General features: G+C 54.9%; 9 protein-coding genes across 9 annotated transcripts; 6 read left to right on the top strand and 3 right to left on the bottom strand.

Annotated features, from left to right (window-relative positions):
* Positions 1–555: 555 nt before the first annotated feature.
* PHYSODRAFT_405610 (hypothetical protein) lies at positions 556–4,313 on the top strand (the record flags this gene model as incomplete). The annotated part of the gene is made up of 3 exons (XM_009515758.1): positions 556–766; positions 840–910; positions 4,101–4,313. Coding segments are annotated over 3 exons (495 nt in total), but the record flags the coding sequence as incomplete, so codon positions are not given.
* Positions 4,314–5,624: 1,311 nt separating this feature from the next.
* Positions 5,625–6,336, top strand: PHYSODRAFT_471587 (hypothetical protein; the record flags this gene model as incomplete). The annotated part of the gene is made up of 3 exons (XM_009515757.1): positions 5,625–5,835; positions 5,904–5,977; positions 6,040–6,336. The coding sequence occupies 3 exons, from the start codon at positions 5,625–5,627 to the stop codon at positions 6,334–6,336; spliced, it is 582 nt and encodes a 193-aa protein (XP_009514052.1).
* A 1,358-nt stretch (positions 6,337–7,694) lies between these two features.
* Positions 7,695–8,789, top strand: PHYSODRAFT_292990 (hypothetical protein; the record flags this gene model as incomplete). Its single annotated transcript, XM_009515756.1, has 3 exons — positions 7,695–7,911; positions 7,987–8,057; positions 8,139–8,789. The coding sequence occupies 3 exons, from the start codon at positions 7,695–7,697 to the stop codon at positions 8,787–8,789; spliced, it is 939 nt and encodes a 312-aa protein (XP_009514051.1).
* Positions 8,790–8,938: 149 nt separating this feature from the next.
* Positions 8,939–10,642, top strand: PHYSODRAFT_467506 (hypothetical protein; the record flags this gene model as incomplete). The annotated part of the gene is made up of 2 exons (XM_009515755.1): positions 8,939–10,087; positions 10,154–10,642. The coding sequence occupies 2 exons, from the start codon at positions 8,939–8,941 to the stop codon at positions 10,640–10,642; spliced, it is 1,638 nt and encodes a 545-aa protein (XP_009514050.1).
* A 65-nt stretch (positions 10,643–10,707) lies between these two features.
* PHYSODRAFT_320666 (hypothetical protein) lies at positions 10,708–13,438 on the bottom strand (the record flags this gene model as incomplete). The annotated part of the gene is made up of 4 exons (XM_009515754.1): positions 10,708–10,875; positions 10,953–10,994; positions 11,062–11,289; positions 11,363–13,438. 4 exons carry the CDS (start codon positions 13,436–13,438, stop codon positions 10,708–10,710), a joined length of 2,514 nt encoding a protein of 837 aa, XP_009514049.1.
* Positions 13,439–13,859: 421 nt separating this feature from the next.
* On the top strand, positions 13,860–14,746 carry PHYSODRAFT_477374 (hypothetical protein; the record flags this gene model as incomplete). Its single annotated transcript, XM_009515753.1, has 4 exons — positions 13,860–13,968; positions 14,183–14,297; positions 14,363–14,545; positions 14,632–14,746. 4 exons carry the CDS (start codon positions 13,860–13,862, stop codon positions 14,744–14,746), a joined length of 522 nt encoding a protein of 173 aa, XP_009514048.1.
* A 191-nt stretch (positions 14,747–14,937) lies between these two features.
* On the top strand, positions 14,938–17,542 carry PHYSODRAFT_553158 (hypothetical protein; the record flags this gene model as incomplete). The annotated part of the gene is made up of 4 exons (XM_009515752.1): positions 14,938–15,012; positions 15,107–15,617; positions 15,723–16,288; positions 16,373–17,542. The coding sequence occupies 4 exons, from the start codon at positions 14,938–14,940 to the stop codon at positions 17,450–17,452; spliced, it is 2,232 nt and encodes a 743-aa protein (XP_009514047.1). The 3' UTR covers positions 17,453–17,542.
* Positions 17,543–17,627: 85 nt separating this feature from the next.
* PHYSODRAFT_470073 (hypothetical protein) lies at positions 17,628–18,054 on the bottom strand (the record flags this gene model as incomplete). The annotated part of the gene is made up of 2 exons (XM_009515751.1): positions 17,628–17,716; positions 17,802–18,054. 2 exons carry the CDS (start codon positions 18,052–18,054, stop codon positions 17,628–17,630), a joined length of 342 nt encoding a protein of 113 aa, XP_009514046.1.
* A 1,304-nt stretch (positions 18,055–19,358) lies between these two features.
* Positions 19,359–20,029, bottom strand: PHYSODRAFT_474315 (hypothetical protein; the record flags this gene model as incomplete). The annotated part of the gene is made up of 3 exons (XM_009515750.1): positions 19,359–19,589; positions 19,675–19,748; positions 19,819–20,029. 3 exons carry the CDS (start codon positions 20,027–20,029, stop codon positions 19,359–19,361), a joined length of 516 nt encoding a protein of 171 aa, XP_009514045.1.
* Between the last annotated feature and the right edge of the window lie 170 nt (positions 20,030–20,199).

The following is a 20,199-nucleotide window of genomic DNA, read 5'->3' as shown; positions in this document are numbered from 1 at the left end:
AAAGCATAGAGCGCAATCGTCGTCGATCACGAGGCAAAACGGACGAGAGCCCCAAAACTGAAGTATGTGGTCCACATAGTCCGGCTCTATTAGTCCTACCTGTCTCAGTTTTAATCGCGATCTTTCTTTCGCGAGCGTCAGTGTATGGTCGAGCGTCCAGCAATGGTCGGCCCGTACAGTACATTCCAAAATGCGGCAGCAGCGACACTCACCGTGGATCCTGCCTGACCGAGCAGGTTGCACCTTGCACTTCGCCACGCGATCGCAAGCCTGCATTGCTTGAACTGGAAACCGGTGGCTCTAGGAAACGCCTGCGAGAGTGAACATTCCGCCCGCCTTCCGCACGCACGGCGTTTCCGTTCAAAGATCGTGCAGTGTATGCCACGCTCGGGTGCGACACTATGCGCAGGACCAGTGCAAGCTGTGCTGTGTGGCCATGGCTGGAGCGTGCATGACTGTCGTGCGTGGTGGCGAGTTGCCGACTACCGGGAGGCGCGGACCCCGATCACTTTTCCACTTTCGCCCGAGGCCACGCATACCCTCGACAGTTTCACGATGCAGCTCCTGACTGCTGCGAGTTCGCTAGCTTCGAGCCTGGTGCTGGTGCAGGCCGCACCGCTCAACATCTACAACCAATGTGGGGAGAGCATCGAGCTCTACGACAACTCGGCGACCCAGACCATCGCATCGGGTGGTAAAACGACTCGCACGCTCTCTTCGGGCTTCAATGGCATGTTCCGCGACGGGGTCGGCTCTCAAGCTACGCGTGAGTTAACATTTGCTCGAGCTCTGATGACTACTGCTTTGTCTGACAAACTGGTGATTGGTAACAACTGCAGTGGCCGAGTTTTCCATCACGGGTGGATTTATCTGGTACGACATCAGCATTATCCCGACGGGGTCGACTGGGGTACGTTGAGCTTTCATGGCAAGTATGCACTAATCCACTCACTAGCTTCTGCTCTACTTGCAGCCTGGTATCTGCGGGTCATTGGAAGCCTGCAAGGCCGTCACGGGAGGCACCGGTTTCAACACAGCAATGCAGATCGCTCCATCGGGGTGTGCCACCGTCACTTGTATGGCGGACGGCTGCACTGACGCCTACCAGTATCCTAGCGACGACGGCAAGACGCACTCGTGCGCCGACACAGCCAGCATTGACCTGATCTTCTGCCCCGGTGGATCCAGCACCATCGCCTCGACTACCTCCATGCCGCCAGCTCCAACCACAGCCGCACCGACAGCAGCACCGACCACCGCACCAACCGCTGCGCCGACTGCCGCTCCGACACCGGTGCCGACAACGGCAGCCCCCAGGACAATAGCTCCCACCACCGCTCCTTCTACGCCGGAGCCGATAACCGCCACCCCAGTGTCGACCACTGCCGCTCCGACGCCGGAGCCAACCACTTCAACGCCACAGCCTACCACGTCGACCCCGAAGCCGGCAACGGAGACGCCGGTGCCCGTATCGACCTCCTCGTGGTCTGGTTCGAACTCCATGGCCCAGAACTCCACCAGCTCCTCTTCTCACGACAACTTCGTCGCTGAGGCTCAAGCTGCCGTTGTAACGGTGCCTCCCGAGGCACGGACTACCGCGACACCGTCGACGCGAGGCAGTTGGGGAACCGACAACACACAGACTGTATCAACACAGAACGCCGGCTCGGGTCCATCGACCAGTACCTACGTGATGTCTGTCGGTGGTGCCTTCATATTCGTGGCAGCGATCGCCGCCGTGGTCATCGCAAGGAGGAAAAAGCAGCAGCTGGACGCCATGGAGCCCAAGGAGTCCTTCTCTTCGTACGTGGGCATTCTCACGCCGCATGGGGAGATCAACGTATTGCAGTAAGGATAGAGCAGGATGAATAGAAAGTGTAGCTTTTGACTGGGTTAAATCGCGCGTCGAAACGGGAACGTGGCGTCCACCCATCACGGATCTATTGTGCCTTGCATTTAATTTGCCCTTCGTTTTGACCTCGGATATCGTAGTGGTCGGAAAAGATAAATCCGAGCTCTGTAGGGGTAGGGTTGAATAACTATGAGGCAAAGTCGCTGTTTTGCCTCCCCCAAGTTTATCTAATTCCGACCACTTCGTTGGCTGCGAGCACACGAGCATCCATTTGCGCTGCGCTCACTGCACCCAGCTTTGTAAGCTCCCTGAACCTGCCTGCTTACTGCTAGATGCTACCGACAAGCACTGATGCTCCTTGTGTTTTTGCTACAGATTGCTACAGGGACAGGATGCTTTAAATGCGACGACGCGGTGAGCTTTACGTAGGCACGTTCCTGTCACCGGCAAAGCAGTTTTTGAGGGCTACGCGGTAAGTATGTCTGGTAAGTATGGCTTCGACTAAGCGACAAGGACGAGGTCATGGAGGATGCCGAGCCCGCGGACCTGCACGTGCGCATCGAGAACGCCAACTACTCGGCCGAGCAGTGGCTGGAGAGCGAACCCCCGGAGCGCGCGGCTGCCTCCGTAAAGCTGCTGTTCGAGCTGCGGCGCCACGACGAGGCCTGCGCCGCTAGGAGGAGCTGCTGGGTAACGCCAAGACGGCGAACAAGCTTGTGTCCAGGAGCGCTAGTGCAGGAGGTATCGGTCTACGAGCACAAACACACCCGGAATGGTGTACAGAGCGAACAAGGTGTCGGACAAGAGTGACGTGGGCTTTGCGGGCTTGATGGGGTGGCAGTCGACACGCAGCGGCCGGTGGACCTGGCCCCGACGCGACCAGGCCAAGGTACTTGTAGCTGTATCTGCTAAGCAAGTACAATAGAAAGCGACGCAATTTTAATTTAATGCACAGTAGGGAGTTCTTTGAACAAGATTGTGTGGTATTTGTCCATTTATCTGACTTTCTTCTGCATACGTCTCTACTGTCCGCGTGAGCATGTGGCGTTGTTTGGACTTGATCTCTAGCTCGTCGTAAACGGCGCGATCTCGCGGGTACCAACGTCTGACAGACGCGGCCGAAACCAGAGCTGAAGCTAGCGGCACCGGCCCGGCAAATGCGCCTTACAATAATAGTGTCCTGGTGTGTGTGTGGTAGCACCAGAGTCCGCAACGAGTGAGGCATCCGATATAGCGCGACGGCACGAGGGCAGCATCCGATATATCGGGAGGGCGGTCGTTTTGGCCGATTTAAAACGGCAATTCCGACGTTCTTGATCAGCTCGACCGAGGTTTAACAAGCTAAATCGTATTTCCACCTGGAGTCCTCGGGTTTATCTCTGAGCTGCAAATTATATCCGACCCGATATATCCTACTTCTGAGCATCGACATTTTTGCAAGGCACAATAGGTCCCACGCTGTGACGGACGCGATGATTTGAGCGGACTGACGTGGCGGGGGTGCACCTTCCGGATCCCTCCGTCGTCCATCGGGACTCTGTGTGGCGGGGCGTTCTAAGCGACATCGGAGACCTTACTCCCGAGCATTCGAACATGTCGTGCATGACGCGCGAAGAGTGACTGATTTGACAGACAGACCAGGTGTACAATGGAGCGCACGCAAGCGAGTTGGCCGAGCTCAGCCGCAGCGACTTTGCTGAAGCTTGGCCAGTGTTTCTCACTTTCCAATTCGCCTCTCGCCACACATTTCCCACGGATCACAACTCGCATATTTGCCACGCATAGTACCATGCAGCTGAAGTTTTTGATCTCGGGTCTTGTTGCTGCGTTGGCGACAACGGCGCATGCCGCCCCGCTGACCATCCAGAACCAGTCCGGTGAAAGCATTGCGCTGTACGACAACTCGGCAACTGAGACCATCGCCTCCGGAGGCAGCACAACCCGAACGCTGTCATCGGGTTTCAGCGGCATGTTCCGCAACGGCGCCAGCGCCCAAGCAACACGTGAGTAGACTGGGACCAAGTTTCAAGGAACTCTCTAGTTATGGTCTGATCAACTAACAAGTGTGAACAACATTTCGGTGTATTTTCACTGCAGTGGCTGAGTTTTCCATTACAGGCGGCTACACTTGGTACGACATCAGCATTATCCCTACTGGATCGACTGGGGTAAGTGAAGTTTGTTTGACTGCAAGAGCAAGGCTCAGCTGTGTACTCACTCACCTGTATCATTGTTTTCTTTGGTGCAGCCAGGTAATTGTGCGTCGCTGGACGAGTGCAAGGCGGTGACCGGCGGCACGGGTTTCAACACCCCCATGCAGATCGCGCCGTCCGGATGCACCACCGTCACTTGTCTTGCAGACGGGTGTGCTGACGCCTACCAGTATCCAAGTGACGACGGCAAGACCCACTCGTGTGTTGACACGGCCAGTATCACCCTGACCTTCTGCCCTGGTGGAAGCAGCACTTCCACTTCCACTTCGTCGACGACGACGACGACTGCAGCCCCAACCACTGCAGCTCCGACCACAGCGGCGCCAACTTCAGCCCCGACGACGGCCCCTACGCCGGCACCAACGCCGACACCGACACCGGCACCGACCGAGGCCCCCACCACCCAGCCTCCCACTGAACCCCCCACGAAAGCACCAGCCACGCAACCTCCTACCTCTGCTCCGACATCAGCTTCAACCAGTGAGCCCGCCACCACATCTCCAGCGACGGAAGCACCAGTTACCGATGCCCCGACCACCGCGCCAGTGACTGCAAAACCAAAGACTGAAGCGCCTGCAACGGTGTCTCCCGTCACCGAGGCTCCCACCTCACAAACGACTTCTGCGCCGGTGGCAACAACCGACGCACCAACATCTGCCCCAACGCCGGAGGCGACCGCCACACCCGTTCCGACGGCCGATCAAGTGTTCAAGCTCACCATTCCCACCGAAGCTCTGATCACGGAGGAGCCCCTAGTAACCCCGATGTCAACCCCTACTGAAACACCTTCGTCATCATGGGAGAGCAGTGGGTCGTCTTCGTCTTCCTCATCATTCCGTGGCTCTCTGAGCGGCAACACCATCACGTTCCCTTCGGAGGACAACACGACCGAGCAAGCCGCAGCGGCCACCACAACTTCCACAAAGTCCACACCGAGCAGCCCAACCTCGGCCGGCTCGAACGATCAAGCTGCGACTACCACGTCGGCTTCATCCTCCAGCACTCCCGTGGGGACTATCGTGGCTGCGACTGTGGGTGCGCTAGCAGTCGTCGGCGCGATTGTCGTGGCGCGCCGCAAGAAGCAGCAGATGGAGGCTGCTTCGCCCAAGGACGACCTCGAATGGCTCGACAACTTCTCGGGCATGGCGACTCCCGTACACCGAATCCCCACGATGTAAGGTCTAAAGCTGGCATTCCAAGTCTTTATAACTTACGCGTCAATACATTTTGAGCACTTGCCAATGTTTGAAGTATCTAAAGTGCGTGTGGTTCATGCGGGAATGTCGTGCGAGTATATCGGGTACGGCAACTTGGCGAACGTTCCCAACAGCTTCGTTCTTTCGGGGTCAGAATTTGACACCGTGCTTGAAGTGCACGGAATCCAAAGGTGGCCATATTTTTAGGAGAGCTTTCGAGGACGAGATATTGTTGCAGGGTACCAGCGCTCGGTGCTTCTAGTCTTGTCAACAGCACCGCAATATGCAGCAACGAGATGCTGGCGATGCATGGCTTTCAGGTGGTGATGCATTTCTAAACTTCCGGTCTTCGCAACTTTCACGATGCAGCTCTACGGCTTTTTGGCGACGTTCTCGAGTGCGGTGGCTGTGACGAATGCGATCCCCGTGAGCTTCTACAATCACTGCAGCTCCACCATCGAGCTGTACAACAACACCCACACGGAGAACATCGACCCTGGCTGCAGTACGACGCGGTACCTTGAAGAAGGCTTCAGCGGCATGTTCCGCAACGGCTGGCACCCTCAAGCCACACGTACGTTGCCTTCTTGTAGATAATGCTCAGTGGAGCGGGTACTCATAATGTTTTGCATGCTGCTGCAGTGGCCGAGTTCTCGGTGTCGTGGGGCTTTCTTTGGTACGATATCAGCATCATCCCGACGGGAGTTCAGACAGGGGTAAGCGAAGCAAGTCGCGCTCAATGACTCCCAACTAGATGCTAACATCACTATCTTTGCAGCCTGGCAATTGTTCGTCTTTGGAGGACTGCAAGGCGGTCACTGGCGGCGTTGGCTTCAACACCCCGATGCAGATCGCGCCGTCTGGGTGCACGGCAGTCACGTGTCTGGCTGACGGCTGCGAAGACGCCTACCAGTACCCGACGGACGACTTCAAGACGCACGCCTGCCCCGACACCACGCCGAGTGTCGACGTGACCTTCTGCCCAGGTGGGTTGGATGCTGTGGCGGCACCGACGCCGGCACCCACGCAGGCGAACTGCCCGCGCCGATGCACAGCGTCCTTGCGCACAAGCTAGATGCGCATGAAGCTGGTGCAAATTCGTGTGGATAGATAACTTATAAGCTAGAGAATACAGATCCACTCTGCATGTGGCAAGCCTCAACTCCTCCAGCGCTGATATTCAGCTATACCGGTACCCCTGAGCGCGTGGATGTTGAGTCTACATGCACGCGTGCTCTGCAGTAAAGGAGACCAGCGATAAGCAGAACCAAGCAGCCTCGCGACGCGAAAGATACACCCGCCACGCCAGTTGGCTCGTTTGATGGTTCGAATTCGAAGTCATCGATCGTCCAGTTGTGGAGGACGTCCACCAAAGGTAGACACTCATAGTATCATGGCATCACAAGAATGGTCCAGCGTGCCCGACGTTGCACTGAGCAACACACATGTGCTCGCTGGACGTCGTCCAGTGGACGAGGCGCCAAAGTCTCGTCGTGCTGCGACTCGTGTATCGTCGTTATTAGCGGGTGTCTACCAGGAACCCTACGATGCAGCGGCCGTGGCGCGGTATTTACACGGCCCGCACAGCCATCAGTCGTCGGACGGAGGTCTCCGTTGAAGCTGCAGTGACGGTAGTCTGAAGTAAAGATACAGTACAGGTACAGCCATCAGTCGTGGCTGCATCAATCCGGCCCTGTTGGCTAAAGTCTTTGTTGAAGCTCCCATCATTTCGGTGATCCGTTGCAGGCTCTCGTAGAGGACGCCTCGGTACAGTAATAGCAGAACACTTCCCGCGCTCGAGCTCGTGCTTGAAACGCAGGGAATTAGTGCAGCAAAGGCCGTTGCAGTTCCGAGCGTATGGTTGTCAACGCGGTTGCACGTTGGCACTACACGTTGCAGTTTCGCAACAAGGGGACTGGACTGGGAGAGCAAACCTTTTTCATCCGAAGAGCTCAGATACATCGGCAACCACAAGATGTGGCCTCTGTGGTGACCTGTCCAATTCCTGTCGCACCGCAGCGCTTCAAGTGATATCTAAGTGTAATGCTTGGCACCACCAGCGACTTGCATTGTCTTGAAGGCAGCGCTGTGTGTGCACTTGTACGGGCATATGCAATCCGATAAGGGCATTTTCAGAGATAATGTTCTATGAGAATGCATTCCCAAGTTTTCCGTTTTATAATAAACAGCAGATACCGAATCTATGGAAACTAGTTTATTTTAAAAAGTAATGTTCGCTGGGTTGTTGAAGCATGTTTTTGGCGGCTGCAACCCTACTCCCCATTACACGCTTTGCGTCAAGCGATGCAACGCCGGGGGAGCGCACAAGTGCAAGGCAACACACCACGGGCTTTGTCAGCACAACGCAAAAGGCTGGGCGGCGGGGGCGCCGCGCTTTATTGGCACCGCCATTGCTCGAGTTTAAGCGAAAGCATGGCAAGACTCGCGTTGCCGTTGCCACTGTTGCTGCTGGCGGCAACAGTCTCCGGCACCAAGATCCAGGTGGTCAACCTCTGCGAGGGCAGCATGGAGCTCTACGCCGGCAGTCACGGCGCCGGGACCCCCATCCAGCAGGGCGCCGGTCTCAGCCTAGAGCTCGCAGACGGCACCAACGTTGCCTACAGATACGGTGCTGCGTATCAGGCCACACGTACGATTCCGGTTAGCACTAGCCTAACCTGCGGTTAACACTATCCTAACTTTTTTCTTTGCTTTTGCATCACAGAGGCCGAACTTGCCAACGTCGACGCGAGCACTTGGTACGACATTTCCATCATCCCGGCAGGAAACACCGGTGTAAGTAAACAAAAACACATAAACAAAAAATCCATGGATACAAGGCAACTATTAACAACTTCCACTTTGTATTCTATCCAGCCAGGATCATGCTCCAGCCTGGCAGACTGCAAGGCTGTGACTGGAGGCACCGGATTCAACGTCGCCATGCAGATTATCCCCAGTACCGGAGGAGGTATCAGCTCCTCTGAGTCTTGCAGAGTTTTGAGCTGTATGGCGGACGGCTGCGACGACGCGTACCAGTTTCCCGACCAGGACGCGCGGACTCACAGTTGCAGCGCCGACGTCGAGTTCCAAGTGGTTTTCTGCCCCAGCAACAGCTCGCAGGTGACGTCCGATTCTGCTGCAGACTATTGGGTCGACGTGAGCAGCTCTGATGCGTCCGGGAGCACTTCCAGCAGCTCTTCTGGGGGCAGCACCAATGTATTGGACCAGTCAACTGATGACACAGATCAGGTCGAGCCCCAGTCGGAGTCGACTCCAGCCCCTTCAAGCAACAACGACAAGACCACGGCCAATACGGGATCAGAGGACTCGTCGAGCTCTTCGACGGCAATTTATGTGTCCGCGGGGGTCGCTGCAGGTGTCGTGGCAGTCGTGGCGGCCGCTTTTGTGTTTAAACGGAGACACGCCATCGCCTTCTGGTGGGAGACTCGGAACTACAAACCGGAGGAGCTGAGGAGCTCGGATGAAATGGGATTCGTGCGAGTGTCCGACTCGGCAATCATTTAGATGGCAATTGGCGTGGTTAGAGCTGTTCAGGTTAGAGAAAGCTGTAAGTTAATTAATGTTGACCGACAAGTTTATAAATGGGCGGGCGCTGCGAGATCCAGCGGCTTGGTTTGTCTGCGTCGTTTCACGTCCGAGGAAGGCGGTGAATTATGGGGAACGGCCAATCTCGCGACGGGTTTGCGGATGTGTTGCCCTCCGGGTCGGCGGCGAAAGTCTCTGGGACGACGAAGTCTGACGCACCATCGATTTCCGAGGCGTGGACTGCTGGATCGCGTTCCTCAACTGCAGGAGAAGATGGTGCAGAACATGTTGCTAAAGCTCCACCGCTTGTCGGGAAAATCGTCCCTCCTGGTCACGCGTTGCAACTGGAAGAGAACACAACTTCTCGTCTGAGTCTCGAAGCGCAAGAAGTTGTCCGAGCTTTCAACGTGCCCCAACGGATTGAAGAAGACCGATTTGTGATACCTGAGAGTGTGCGGAAGTCCCGGACGTTGGATGCATATGCTGACGTGTGCTCGGAGATTTTACCGGGATTCCTATACGTGAGCAACCTTCAGGTGGCACGGGATACAAACAAACTACGCGCGTTGGGCATCACCCACGTGATCAATTGCTGCGGAGAGCTGAAGCATTACGAAGATGGAGTTGATCAGCCTGCAAGTTCCCCCAGTGACTCGGAGGTTCACCTTTTGAAGCTGTTGCTGCGAGATGATGCAAACGAAGACCTGACGCCGTTTCTTCCCCAAGTAATGGAGTTCATCGCCGCCTGCAGACAGAGAGAGTCATCCCATGGGGAGGATAGTGCTAAAGGACAGAAGGTGTTGGTGCACTGTCATCAGGGAGTTTCTCGCTCTTGTGCCTTTGCAATTGCCTACGTGATGCTGGAGCAGAGACTGTCGTACCACGAAGCTGCAGCCCTGGTGAAGCGCCAACGAGCGATCTCGAGTCCTAACGCAGCATTTATCTGCCAGCTTCTGGAGTGGGAGAAGGACCTGCAGGTGATGAAATCACAAGGCAACTGTTCGACTGCGTTCGTACTGAATGGACTCTACCGCTTGACGCCACATTCCAGTTACGACTCTGAGTCTTTCGTGCTCAAGCGTTGCTATGATCCAAGCGCTGGCTCGGCTCGGCAGCGACAAAATATCGCCACTGTTCGAACACCTGAAGACGGGCAGCGTCTGCTCTGGTCTCGCGGCACTTTTGTCTTTCAAAACCCTTCGAGTTCTAGTCAGTTGACTATTTGGCATGGATCAAAATGCGAGATCCAGGACGCCAAGGCGATGGCAAAGAAACTTGTCAGTCAAATGATTCGAATGCAAATGCTGGTGCAGCCTCAGTTGACGCAAATGGAAATCAACGAGGTAGAAGAAGACGCTGAGGGCCACAAAGGAACCGCCTGTGATCATTTCGGTTATGCCGCTGAGCTCCAGTGGGGTCGGGATTCGATACCTAAACTGCCAGCAATGTTCCTGCCGACGAATGGGGACTCTAGAAATCCCACAAGTACAGACGAAGACGTGCCAGTTGCACCGCAGTTGTTTATATTGGAAGCTGTCGACGAAGAAGAGGGCCAAGATGAGTGGGAGCTGTTAACGAATTACGACTCGGAGGACCTTACACCAGACAGTGCTTTCCTGCTTTGCTCTATCCAGCCACACGGAGTTGCTCAAGGTTACTTGTGGCTTGGCGCCAGTTGCAGCTTTACCCCAGAATCTGTTGCCAATGCCGCTCAGAAGCAGCTTCGGAATCTCCAAAACCCGCCAACTTTATCACCAACGACTTCACTAGCCATTGAGCGTCAGAACCAGGAAAGCGATGCGTTCTGGCAGCTCTTTGAAGCCGGTTACTAGAGAGTAGATGAAGCTAAGTAATATCGTGTCACATTTCTAGTTATATTTTCCGTGGCGGACCTACGTCACGTAGTATTTTTCTTCGTCTTGGGTTGCGACGTGGAGGTTGGAGTGGCTTTTGCACTGATGCGTCGGATGTCCGGTAATAACGCGTTGGCAGCGTCTGAGAATGTTATCACGTCGTGGTTGAAGTGGTCTAATGTCTCCACAAGCGTCGTCACGGCGCTCTCAGGCTATACAAACAAGAAGCATAAATCGTAAGATACTTTGCCTATCAGTCGCGGGTCCAGCAGCTTACAGCAAAATGTACCTTTGTCGGCGCTAATCGCCGAGCAAGCGTGACAAAACGAGGCTGTAAACGAAGAATTCTTCGTTAGCGTCTTCAGATTACCACACTTCATCATCGAACTTTAACGTACTCTGTTGATGACACCGACGCGCTCGGTGTCAAGCTCTTCAAACGCTCTGCGGAATCCGTCCAGCAACTCCAGACGCCCTTGCAGCTGATAGCCGTAAAGCACTTGCTCAAAGTCGGTAAAAGGCAATGAGAGGTTCGGCTTCTCATTTGCTACGGCCTTTTTCCGCTGCGTTTGAGCTGCCTGGTACTTCTCTGCCTTCTGCTGGACCAGACGCTTCAGCGCCGCGCTCTACAGTGCACACACAACCAGATGAATATACATGCAGGAACAAAAAGTGTATCATTTCACGGTAACAACGTACATCTTGAGGCTCGTAGAGATATGTGAGCAAGTTTCGCCATTCGTCCTCGTGGAGATGGCCATCCAGGCGGCTTTGTACCAGCGCAGCGATGGCTTTGCCTTGTTTCTTGGGGTACCTCGCTGAAAAGAAGGCTCGTAGTAACTCCACCAGAGCGGACTGGAGCTTCCGCTTAATCTCCAAAAACCCTTCGTCTAGTCGATTCCTCAGCAGTGCTACAAACACTGCAGCGTCATTCTCGCGACGAGCGAAATGCTCCGCTGCCTTCCATACTGCGCTGGCGTAGTCCACGATAAGCTTGGGTAGGCCGAAGCGAGTGTTCAGGTAAGTGTACAAGTGTTGCTCCATGGTCTCACGTGGTGCTCCAGCAGTGGTGGTACGCGCGTCGTACTTGGCTTTGGACGCGTACACGCAGTTGATGAGGTCCACGAGCTGCTTCAGCGATAGATTCCGCACTGTGACTGTGATCTGAGGCGCAGGAGGCGCGACAGTTTGCGCTGGCACCTCTGGCGCTCGAAGGTCTTCAACCACGTCCGAACTTGAGCTCACTATCCCGTTGTGCTCGCTGTTGCATCTTCGAATCCTCCGAGTTGGCTGCGTTTTTGCGGTGCCGATGTTGTCCGTAGTGCTGGCGCTTCGAGCGACTGTGGGTCTAGACTTCGCAGTCTTTAAAATGCCCTTCCCACCGCTGCGTACGCGCTTCAACTCCAGGTTTTCCTGCTCCACCTGTTCCCGACGAGCTGTTTCTTGTTGAAGCTGCTGTTGAACAGCCTCTAAATCGCTCTCTAGACCTTCCGCGACATCGAGTAAAAGCTTGAGTTGTTGTTGGTTTTGAGCCGGAGCTGAACCCTCGGTAGTAGCCGCTTGAGCCTGGATTTGAGCTTGAGCATTGCGTTGCTGCGCCTGCATGGCCGCCAGGAGCTGCTTCTGCATCGCAAGCAGCATACCGAAGCCGTTTCCAAGCCCCGCGTCCGCCTGTGCCACTTTCTGCGACCCGAACATGGCACAAACCTCCAATAAACTCCATCGTGTCTGTAACATTGCTTCGGATAGCTCCGTCTTGCCGTCTTCTGGCTCCTGGCGCTTCAACTGTTGGGCCAACAACTCCACATGTCGATCCAATTGAGCGAACAGCTTGGCCTTAGATCCACCGTTAGCCTTGCCCAGCGAATCGCACTCGTGGAAGGCTTTAACCACAGCTTTCAACTGCTGGAGGAACGTCTCGGTGGATACGACGGAGTTTGACGTCGAGTCTGAACGCACTGCTGACGTTGAGGCGGAGCTTCCTTTCGAAACTTGAGATCGGTTGACCTTAAGCAGTTTGCACCAATCTGTACGATCGTCGGAGATACTGGTAGGCAGCTCCGTGGGGCGGATGCTGTTCTTCACGTTCCGTCGAGGCCCCGTAGCACTCGCTTTCGGTGCAAGTGTAGTCACAGCAGCGATCTCGGTGTTACGTTTGCTGTCATCTGTTGGAGCTTTTGAAGCGCTAACGGGCAGTTTGACTGAGGGTGAAGCGCAGAACTGTTGCAATTCTTGGATCGTCGGGCTCGCTGGGTTCCCTTCACTGCCATTTCGTGTTGACGGCAGCGGGGTCCCGTTCAGAATCCGCAGTCCCGGGAGCATGGCCAGCAGCACCTGCTCCTCTGCGGGACTTGACAGCGACAAGCTCAAGCTCTTGAGGCAAGGACAGTGCTGCAAAGTCTCTCCAAGTGTACGCAGCGCCCCCATTCTAAAGCGGAAGCTGTTGTTCGAGAGGTTCAACGCCACGAGTTTGGGCAGCCGAGCGCCGAAGTCTTGGGGTAGTTCGAGCAGATCGTTGTCGCGTAGGTCCAGATGCCGCAGTCTGGGGAAATGTTGCTGGAGGAAGGTGAAGACGCTCTCGGCGTCCTCTTGAGAGAGGTGACGGCCTCGAAGACTCACTCGTTCAGTGTTCGGGTCGGATGTGCAGAGCTCTCGGAGCTCCTCCATCCCTGTCAAAGCCGTGGATTTGCCGCTGCTGCTTGTGCTGCTGATCTCTTCATTGTCGTGAACGGTCTTGGGGTCGACGCACGGAGTTTGCAGCACTTGACTCTCCATTTGCAGCGATTTCTACTGTCCCAGGCCGCTCCGTGACCCCGTCTCCAGGTCGCCGGTCATGGAGGGGATAAGGCCAAGAGTGAGGTAGGTGAGTGTGGTCGCCGCCAACACCGATGCCAGCGAGCCACCTTAGCGCAGAAAATAGCGTTCGTCCGGATTTGGCTGAAGCCAAAGACATGAAACCTACCATGCAGCTAGACGAATTGTCCTCAGAACGGAGATGCACAAACCTGAGGCTGCCTTGATCGCTCCAAATTCACGATCATGTCATTCGGGTCACTCGCTAGAAAACACTAGAGGGCGAGGATGCCCCTTCAATTCAAAAGTAGAGACCGAAGAATGAAAAGTCGCACGTGGCGCCGCTCCAGAGATCCACTTGAGCAGTTCAGCCGGCGTCGTGCTGCAGTGAATTAGGAGGAAGATGGAAGTCGTCGGGAATGAACTGCTTGCGCTAAACGATCTCCTTACGGGGAGTCAGGACGCTGAAAACGACTATGAAGAGGTAGGATCACTTCCTGTTGCGTGCGATGGTGGTTTATGAGTGTTTAAACGAGCTGAAACTTGGGCGTCGATGGTGGTAGAACCAGAGTCAAGCGCACCAGATCACGCCGTTCACGCTCAACGGAGCTGCCTCCGCCAAATTGCCCGAAGGTATGTACCGTCATTTTTCGTTCGAACGCACCGACTTGAGTGCTTTACTCAAATGCATGATCATTTCGTGAAAACGTTTTTGCTGGAACTTAGTGACGCGCCCTATCGGCCAGATCCGCCAAGAAGACCCCAAGGCGATCTGGTCGATGCATGAAGTCCCAAGCGACGACGAAGACGACGACGCCTTCGAGACTCGATCTCGACCCAAGTACGAGCGCCTTCAACCTCTCTACTTGTGGAACGTCAACATGGTACTTATCAGTAATGCTTTAGGTTCGAGGTCCTGTACAAGCAGAGCGTGATGACGGAGGACGTTTTCCTCGGACTCAGCGACAAGGACCCGTCGTCGGCCCACTGCGAGGCCATGGTGGTGCGTGTGGAATGCCCCGGCCACCGACTCGAAGACATTGAACTCGACGTGAAGCGGCAGAAGCTGCTGCTACTGAGCTCCACCCTGTACGTGGCACTTGCTAAACCCCGTTCAAAGCATTGCACAAAACCTCACGTCGATGCACTCACTTCAACTTGCTGTCTGTCTTCAGGAAGCTGGTGCTGCATCTGCCGTTCCCCGTCCGCCACCTCGAAGGCCAAGCCAAATGGGCCCACAAGACCCACTCCCTCTCCGTCTCGCTACCCATTATCCGGGACGAATGGTGAACCGCACTCCATAGCTAAGAGATCCAAAGCGTCCTCCAAATGTAGCCATGTCATTATTCCCATTCTGCTCTTCAACTGCTAAATATGCTCTCCACCCGTGCACTAACGGTACACCCCTGTCATTTTCGTTAAATTTTAACCAGTCAACTGTCACGTCCATCCTATCGCAGCGCTGGCGGCTTCTTGCACCCATGTCGCTGCTGTCTTCCTCGCGGGCCGAGGCCATCCGCCTCATCCGCGAGCAGCTGCGCTGTACTCTGTGGTGCGTCTTCTTCTCCTTTTCCCGCTCTCTTTCTCCACCTAAAGCGTCTAATTGCTCTCCAACTGTATCAATATCAACATAGTGGCAACATTTTCCAGGACCCGCAGTGCCTCGACTGCAAGCACAACTTCTGCCACTCGTGCATCTTGCTGCACCTCAAGCAGAACAACTCGCACTGTCCGAGTTGCCGGCTGCCTACGAGACCTAGTGAGGTGACGCGCAATCAGTTCTTGGAGAGCATCCTGGCGGCCTGGAAGGGCGTGGAGCAAGAGCTCGAGTCTCTAAACGGAGACAAGTCGCTCCATGCAACGAACATCACAGTGCAAGACGCGGACAGAGCCTTCCACCGAGCGGCCAATGGGGCGGGCGCAACTGCAACTGCAATTCAGGCCAGTGAGGACACGCAGCAACAGGAGGAAAGGCAAAACACCAGAGGGAGAGTGGCCAACCACAAGTGGAACATCGACACGCAGGAAATCCGCCAGGAACTTAAGCTGGAACAACCCTATTTGCCGCAGAGTTATGGGGGACAAGCGGGCAGCACGGCGCATTGGAAGAAAACCAGCAGCAGCGACTTGCCCGATGATTACGGAGGCAGCGCGAGTGCCAGTAGTGCTGAAGGGGGTAGTAGTCGAGGGAGGAGGAAAAGTGACAAGAAGCCGGCGGCTGCGTCGCTGGATGAGGCGTCGGTGATGGAGATAGAGGAGAAGGAAGAGGAGAAGGTGGAGGACGAGGAGAGTGGGTTCATGTCCCCAAGACCGAACAGTTTGATGGCGACGCAGGAGGTGGAGAGCTATTTGGACCGAATTACCAAGCAGCGGGAGGCTTTGAGTCAGTGGGAAAGAGACCACCAGGGAAATGGAGACGGCAGGTCGCTGTTGGAACTGGAACGCTCGTTGCACAGCAGCGCAGGGTTTGATGCGTTGCTGAAGGAGAGAAGGAGAGACTCGCAACACCAGGATGACGACGGAGATATGTTGACGCAAATGACACAGATGACGCAGATGCCACCGGCTACGAGTCCATTGGAGTCACCTGATCTCCTCGCGACCTTCCGACGGCGGCACAGTGACCATCACGATGATCGCAGACCAGGTGTGAAGGCTAAGCGACAAATGTTACTGTCACCACTGCCGCTGCATCCCCAGCGGCGGTTATCGTCGCCATCCCGGAAGAGACTTCGCATGCCAAGCCTCCAGAGTAAAATTACAACCGATGGACACAACAACTCGTCGGCTATCGATCTCTCGCGGACTGATTCAGACGATGAAGAATCCGAGGTACCGGACAGCCAGCCTGCAACCATGCTACCAGATGAAGATGAAGAGCTAAAGGAATCAGACGAGAGTGACGAAGAAGAAGAGTACGAGATGAAGCCTGCAGCACCATTGCCACCGACACCCGAGCCCAAGAATCCGCCACCCAGCCAACAATGTGAGCGGCTAAGCAGTTTGTTTTCTCGGAAGAAAGACCGCTCCAGTGACGACTTCCGCAGCGCCATCACGGCGTTCCAGTCAGAAGACAAGCGCGTCAGCGAGAGTCCCAAGTCTCAAGCAGCAAAGCAATTGGTTCGCTCTTCATCCAACGTCAAGACTGAAGCTGTTGCCGCTGCTGCGAGCAAAACCAGAGACGTTACCAGACCGTGCTCAGCTGGAAGCGCGACAAAACCTCCGGTTCACTCATCAAACGGCAGCGCCATGGCCTCAGGAAGTAGCGACAGCGGTTCTGGTTTCGTGTTTGTGAGCTCCGATCTGACGCGAGAGGAGGTGAAGCGCGTACTGGAAGCAACTCAGCGTCTTGGTGGCAAGTTCGGGCACGATTTCGACCTGAAGCGCGACCCTGTTTCCGGTCACTTTTGCACGTCCGTGACGCATCTGATCACCAAGGCCGTTCCGCCCATCGGTGCCCCCAGTGGCGCCGAGCCGGTTGAGTTGCGGTGCAAGCGCACAGCCAAGTACATGCGCGCGTTGGCCGAAGGGAGCTTCATCATGGATTTCTCGTGGATCACTGGCAGCCTGTCAGCCGGCAGGTGGCTGACCGAGGAGCCGTTCGAGATGATTGGCGACATCTACAGCGACGCCATTGGCAAACCGCACGAAGGTCGCATCCGCCGCGTGCAGACGGGAAGACGCAACAGCATTTTCAGCATGTTCTGCTTCGTGCTGCTCGTGTCCGAGAAGGAGTTCGACTTCCAGTTCGCGTCGGTGAAAGCTCTCGTGAACAACTTTGGGGGTACAGTCGTTCACGGAGAGAACTTTGCCAAGCTGACCATGAAACAGCGAACGCGTCGCACTCCCGTCGGTGTAGTGTCCAAGACCACGTCGCCCTGGGACGCCAAGGCCAAGTGGCAGCAGTTCCAGATCCCCATTGTGCGCATAACGTGGATCTTCGACAGCGTGAGTCACCTCGAAGTCCTGCCGTTTGATGATTACTACCCGTACTGAGGTGCAGGTTCAGGTTAACACTTCTCTCTCTGGCAAGTCATTTTTGCTACCGTATCGTATATCTATGAAAAAAGAACCTTGACACGTTTTGATGCAGTTGAAACGCGACTTGTGTGTTTGTTTCTTGTTAGAGAACTAGATGCTAGGTTCAGGACAGAGACCTTCGATATCTCCTTTACCGAGTGGATTTCCTCCCATCGGACGCCTTCTCTCCATCCACTGGCACTTGCATCTCGAAGATGTCCAAGTGGCCCTCGTTCTTCACTGTGAGAAGTAAAAAAGACGGTTAACACTAGCCTAAACGTTTTTACACTAGCCTAACCGGCAAAATAGTTAGGTGTGGACTAACCTGCAATGTTGATGTTGGCTCCGTTGGCCACCTTGATGTGGCGCTGCACGCACTCGAGTAGCTCCTGCTGCAGCGCCGCCAGGTCCACGCCCGCCAGCACCTGGCTGCCGCGCTGGTGCGCCAGGATGATCTGCAGCCGCTCCTTGGCCACCGACTTGGAGGAGGACGCAGACGCGTGCTCCGCCTCCCCAAAGAGCGACGCCAGCCACTTCTTGGCCCCGTGGCGAGAACTCGCTCCGACCCGCGCCGCCATTTTGCCACTCCACGCTCGCAGGATCCGCACTGACGAAATGAGGGCTGCGGGGTTGCGGTTAGCCGCATTTAACTTCGCATTTCATCCAATCAAAAGGGGTACTTGCAAGACTTTAGACGTATCACAGCGCGAGTTGCATTTCAGGGTGGCATTGTGCAAATGAGGTACGAGCTTCATGCAGCTACTTCTAGTAGACAATTGCCTTCTAGGCAACATTCTTCTTGTTTAAACCACCACACAGTGCTATGCTAAATGAACTTGATGTATTGTGGGATTGGTCAGATAACTATGAAGTCAACTGGATCCTTTAATTGTGAGCGCAGCTTTCCAAAACGGAGACCGCGCTCTCACCTGTAATTTTCCTCATTCCAATCCCGCAGCAAACATGCCGACTATCATGCAAAACTGAGCTGCGATGCGCGGTAGTATTCAGCTAAAAATTGAAAAGTTACGCTTGGTTCTCGTCACGTTCGGAGGAATGCGTTCCAACCGTCGGACAGGGATAAGTTTGAGTCATCACCATACTCTCACGCGCGCTCGAGCGGCAACATGCGAAGCTGCAACCTTTCACTGAATTATCCAGGCGCCACACTCCGCAGTTCCGCTGCTTTAAGGTCATCACACACAATGATAAGCTGTTGTATCGAGTGATCAGTCAAGAGGGAGTGACCCCTCGGAATCAGTTCTCTTCATCCATAATGAGTCGAAGCGAGCTGGGTTAATTTCTTGTCATCATTACACTCAAGACATGCACAGATAGATACATATACACATGCAGATATACACTTGGGCGGAATGTTCATGCACAAAGCTGTTAATCAATGTGCGTTGAAGTGCTCGACACGTAGTTTTCAGCCTGGGGCGGCGACATTCATAGTTTTCGAATCATCACATTCCTGGGGTAGAAGACACACACATACACACACAGTGGCTGTTGGTGCAGCACGTGGGTGACAACGCTGCTGAGGTCGAGGCGAGAAAAGTCCGAATGTGTGACGTCCGAAGCTGGCGGGGCGAGTGCGACTTGGCGTCGGAATGGATGGCTGGATTGGTGCTGGACCGGTTACGGTGAACCGTCCGTGCGGTCCCGATTTGCAGTGAAATGTGATTGGCTTATCGTGTTTATGGATCACATCGAGAATTAGTACCGTAAATAAGGCGGATCAGCATGTCTGGTAGTCAAGGTGTTGAAGTGCTCGACAAGTACCTAGAGGCTTGCCAATGCAAAGATGGCCTGCATTTCTCGCTTATAAGTATTTACATTTATCTATCTATCTATATGTTGTCAGGTCGAGCTGATGCATCTAGCTCCTGCGCAAGGATGCACCGGGGCAGAACGTCACGTCAACACTCGGCGTGGTGTCGGGGCACGCGTGTGTCTTGGAGTTGTCTGTCGGGTACTGGTAGGCGTCCCCGCAGCCATCGTTCAGGCAGGTGACAGCTGTGCATCCAGACGGCGCGACCCGGATTGGAGTGTTGAAGCCAACGCCACCGGTGACCGCCTTGCAGTTCTCCAAAGACGAGCATTTGGCAGGCTGCAGGATAATGAAGTGGTCATGTTAGTACCCTGTTGTTGTTGTTGCTGCTGCTGCTGACAGCTATCGATAATGTCTTGCTTACCCCGGCCTGAACTCCTGTCGGGATAATGCTGATGTCGTACCACAGAAATCCCTGCGAGACTGTGAACTCAGCCACTGCAGCAATACACAAACGGCGTGAGCGACAGCTTAGTCATTCTCGTCCAGCAGCTTACTCAGTACGTACGTGTAGCTTGAGGGTTCCACCCATTGCGGAACATGCCGCTGAAGCCGTCTCCGAGGTGCCGGGTCGTGCTGCTGCTAGGGTTGATGTTCTCCGTGTTGGTGTTGTCGTAGAGGCCGATGGTGGTGCTGCAGTGGTTGTGGAAGTTCACGGGGATCCCACTTGCCACGGTCACGACACCCGAGAGCATTGCGACCAATCCGTAGAGCTGCATCGTGGAAGTTGCGAAGACCGGAAGTTTAGAAATGCATCGCCAGCATGAGGTCATGCATCATTGCTGCATTTTCTGGTTGTCGACAAGACTAGAAGCACCGAGGGTGCTCCACTGCAACACGTATCTCGTCCTCGAACACTTTTCTAAAATTAAGTCTCAACAATGGATTC

This window comes from Phytophthora sojae (genome assembly GCF_000149755.1).
Source record: "Phytophthora sojae unplaced genomic scaffold PHYSOscaffold_1, whole genome shotgun sequence".
Classification (NCBI taxonomy): domain Eukaryota; phylum Oomycota; class Peronosporomycetes; order Peronosporales; family Peronosporaceae; genus Phytophthora; species Phytophthora sojae.
This window is presented reverse-complemented; position numbering and strand designations above follow the sequence as displayed.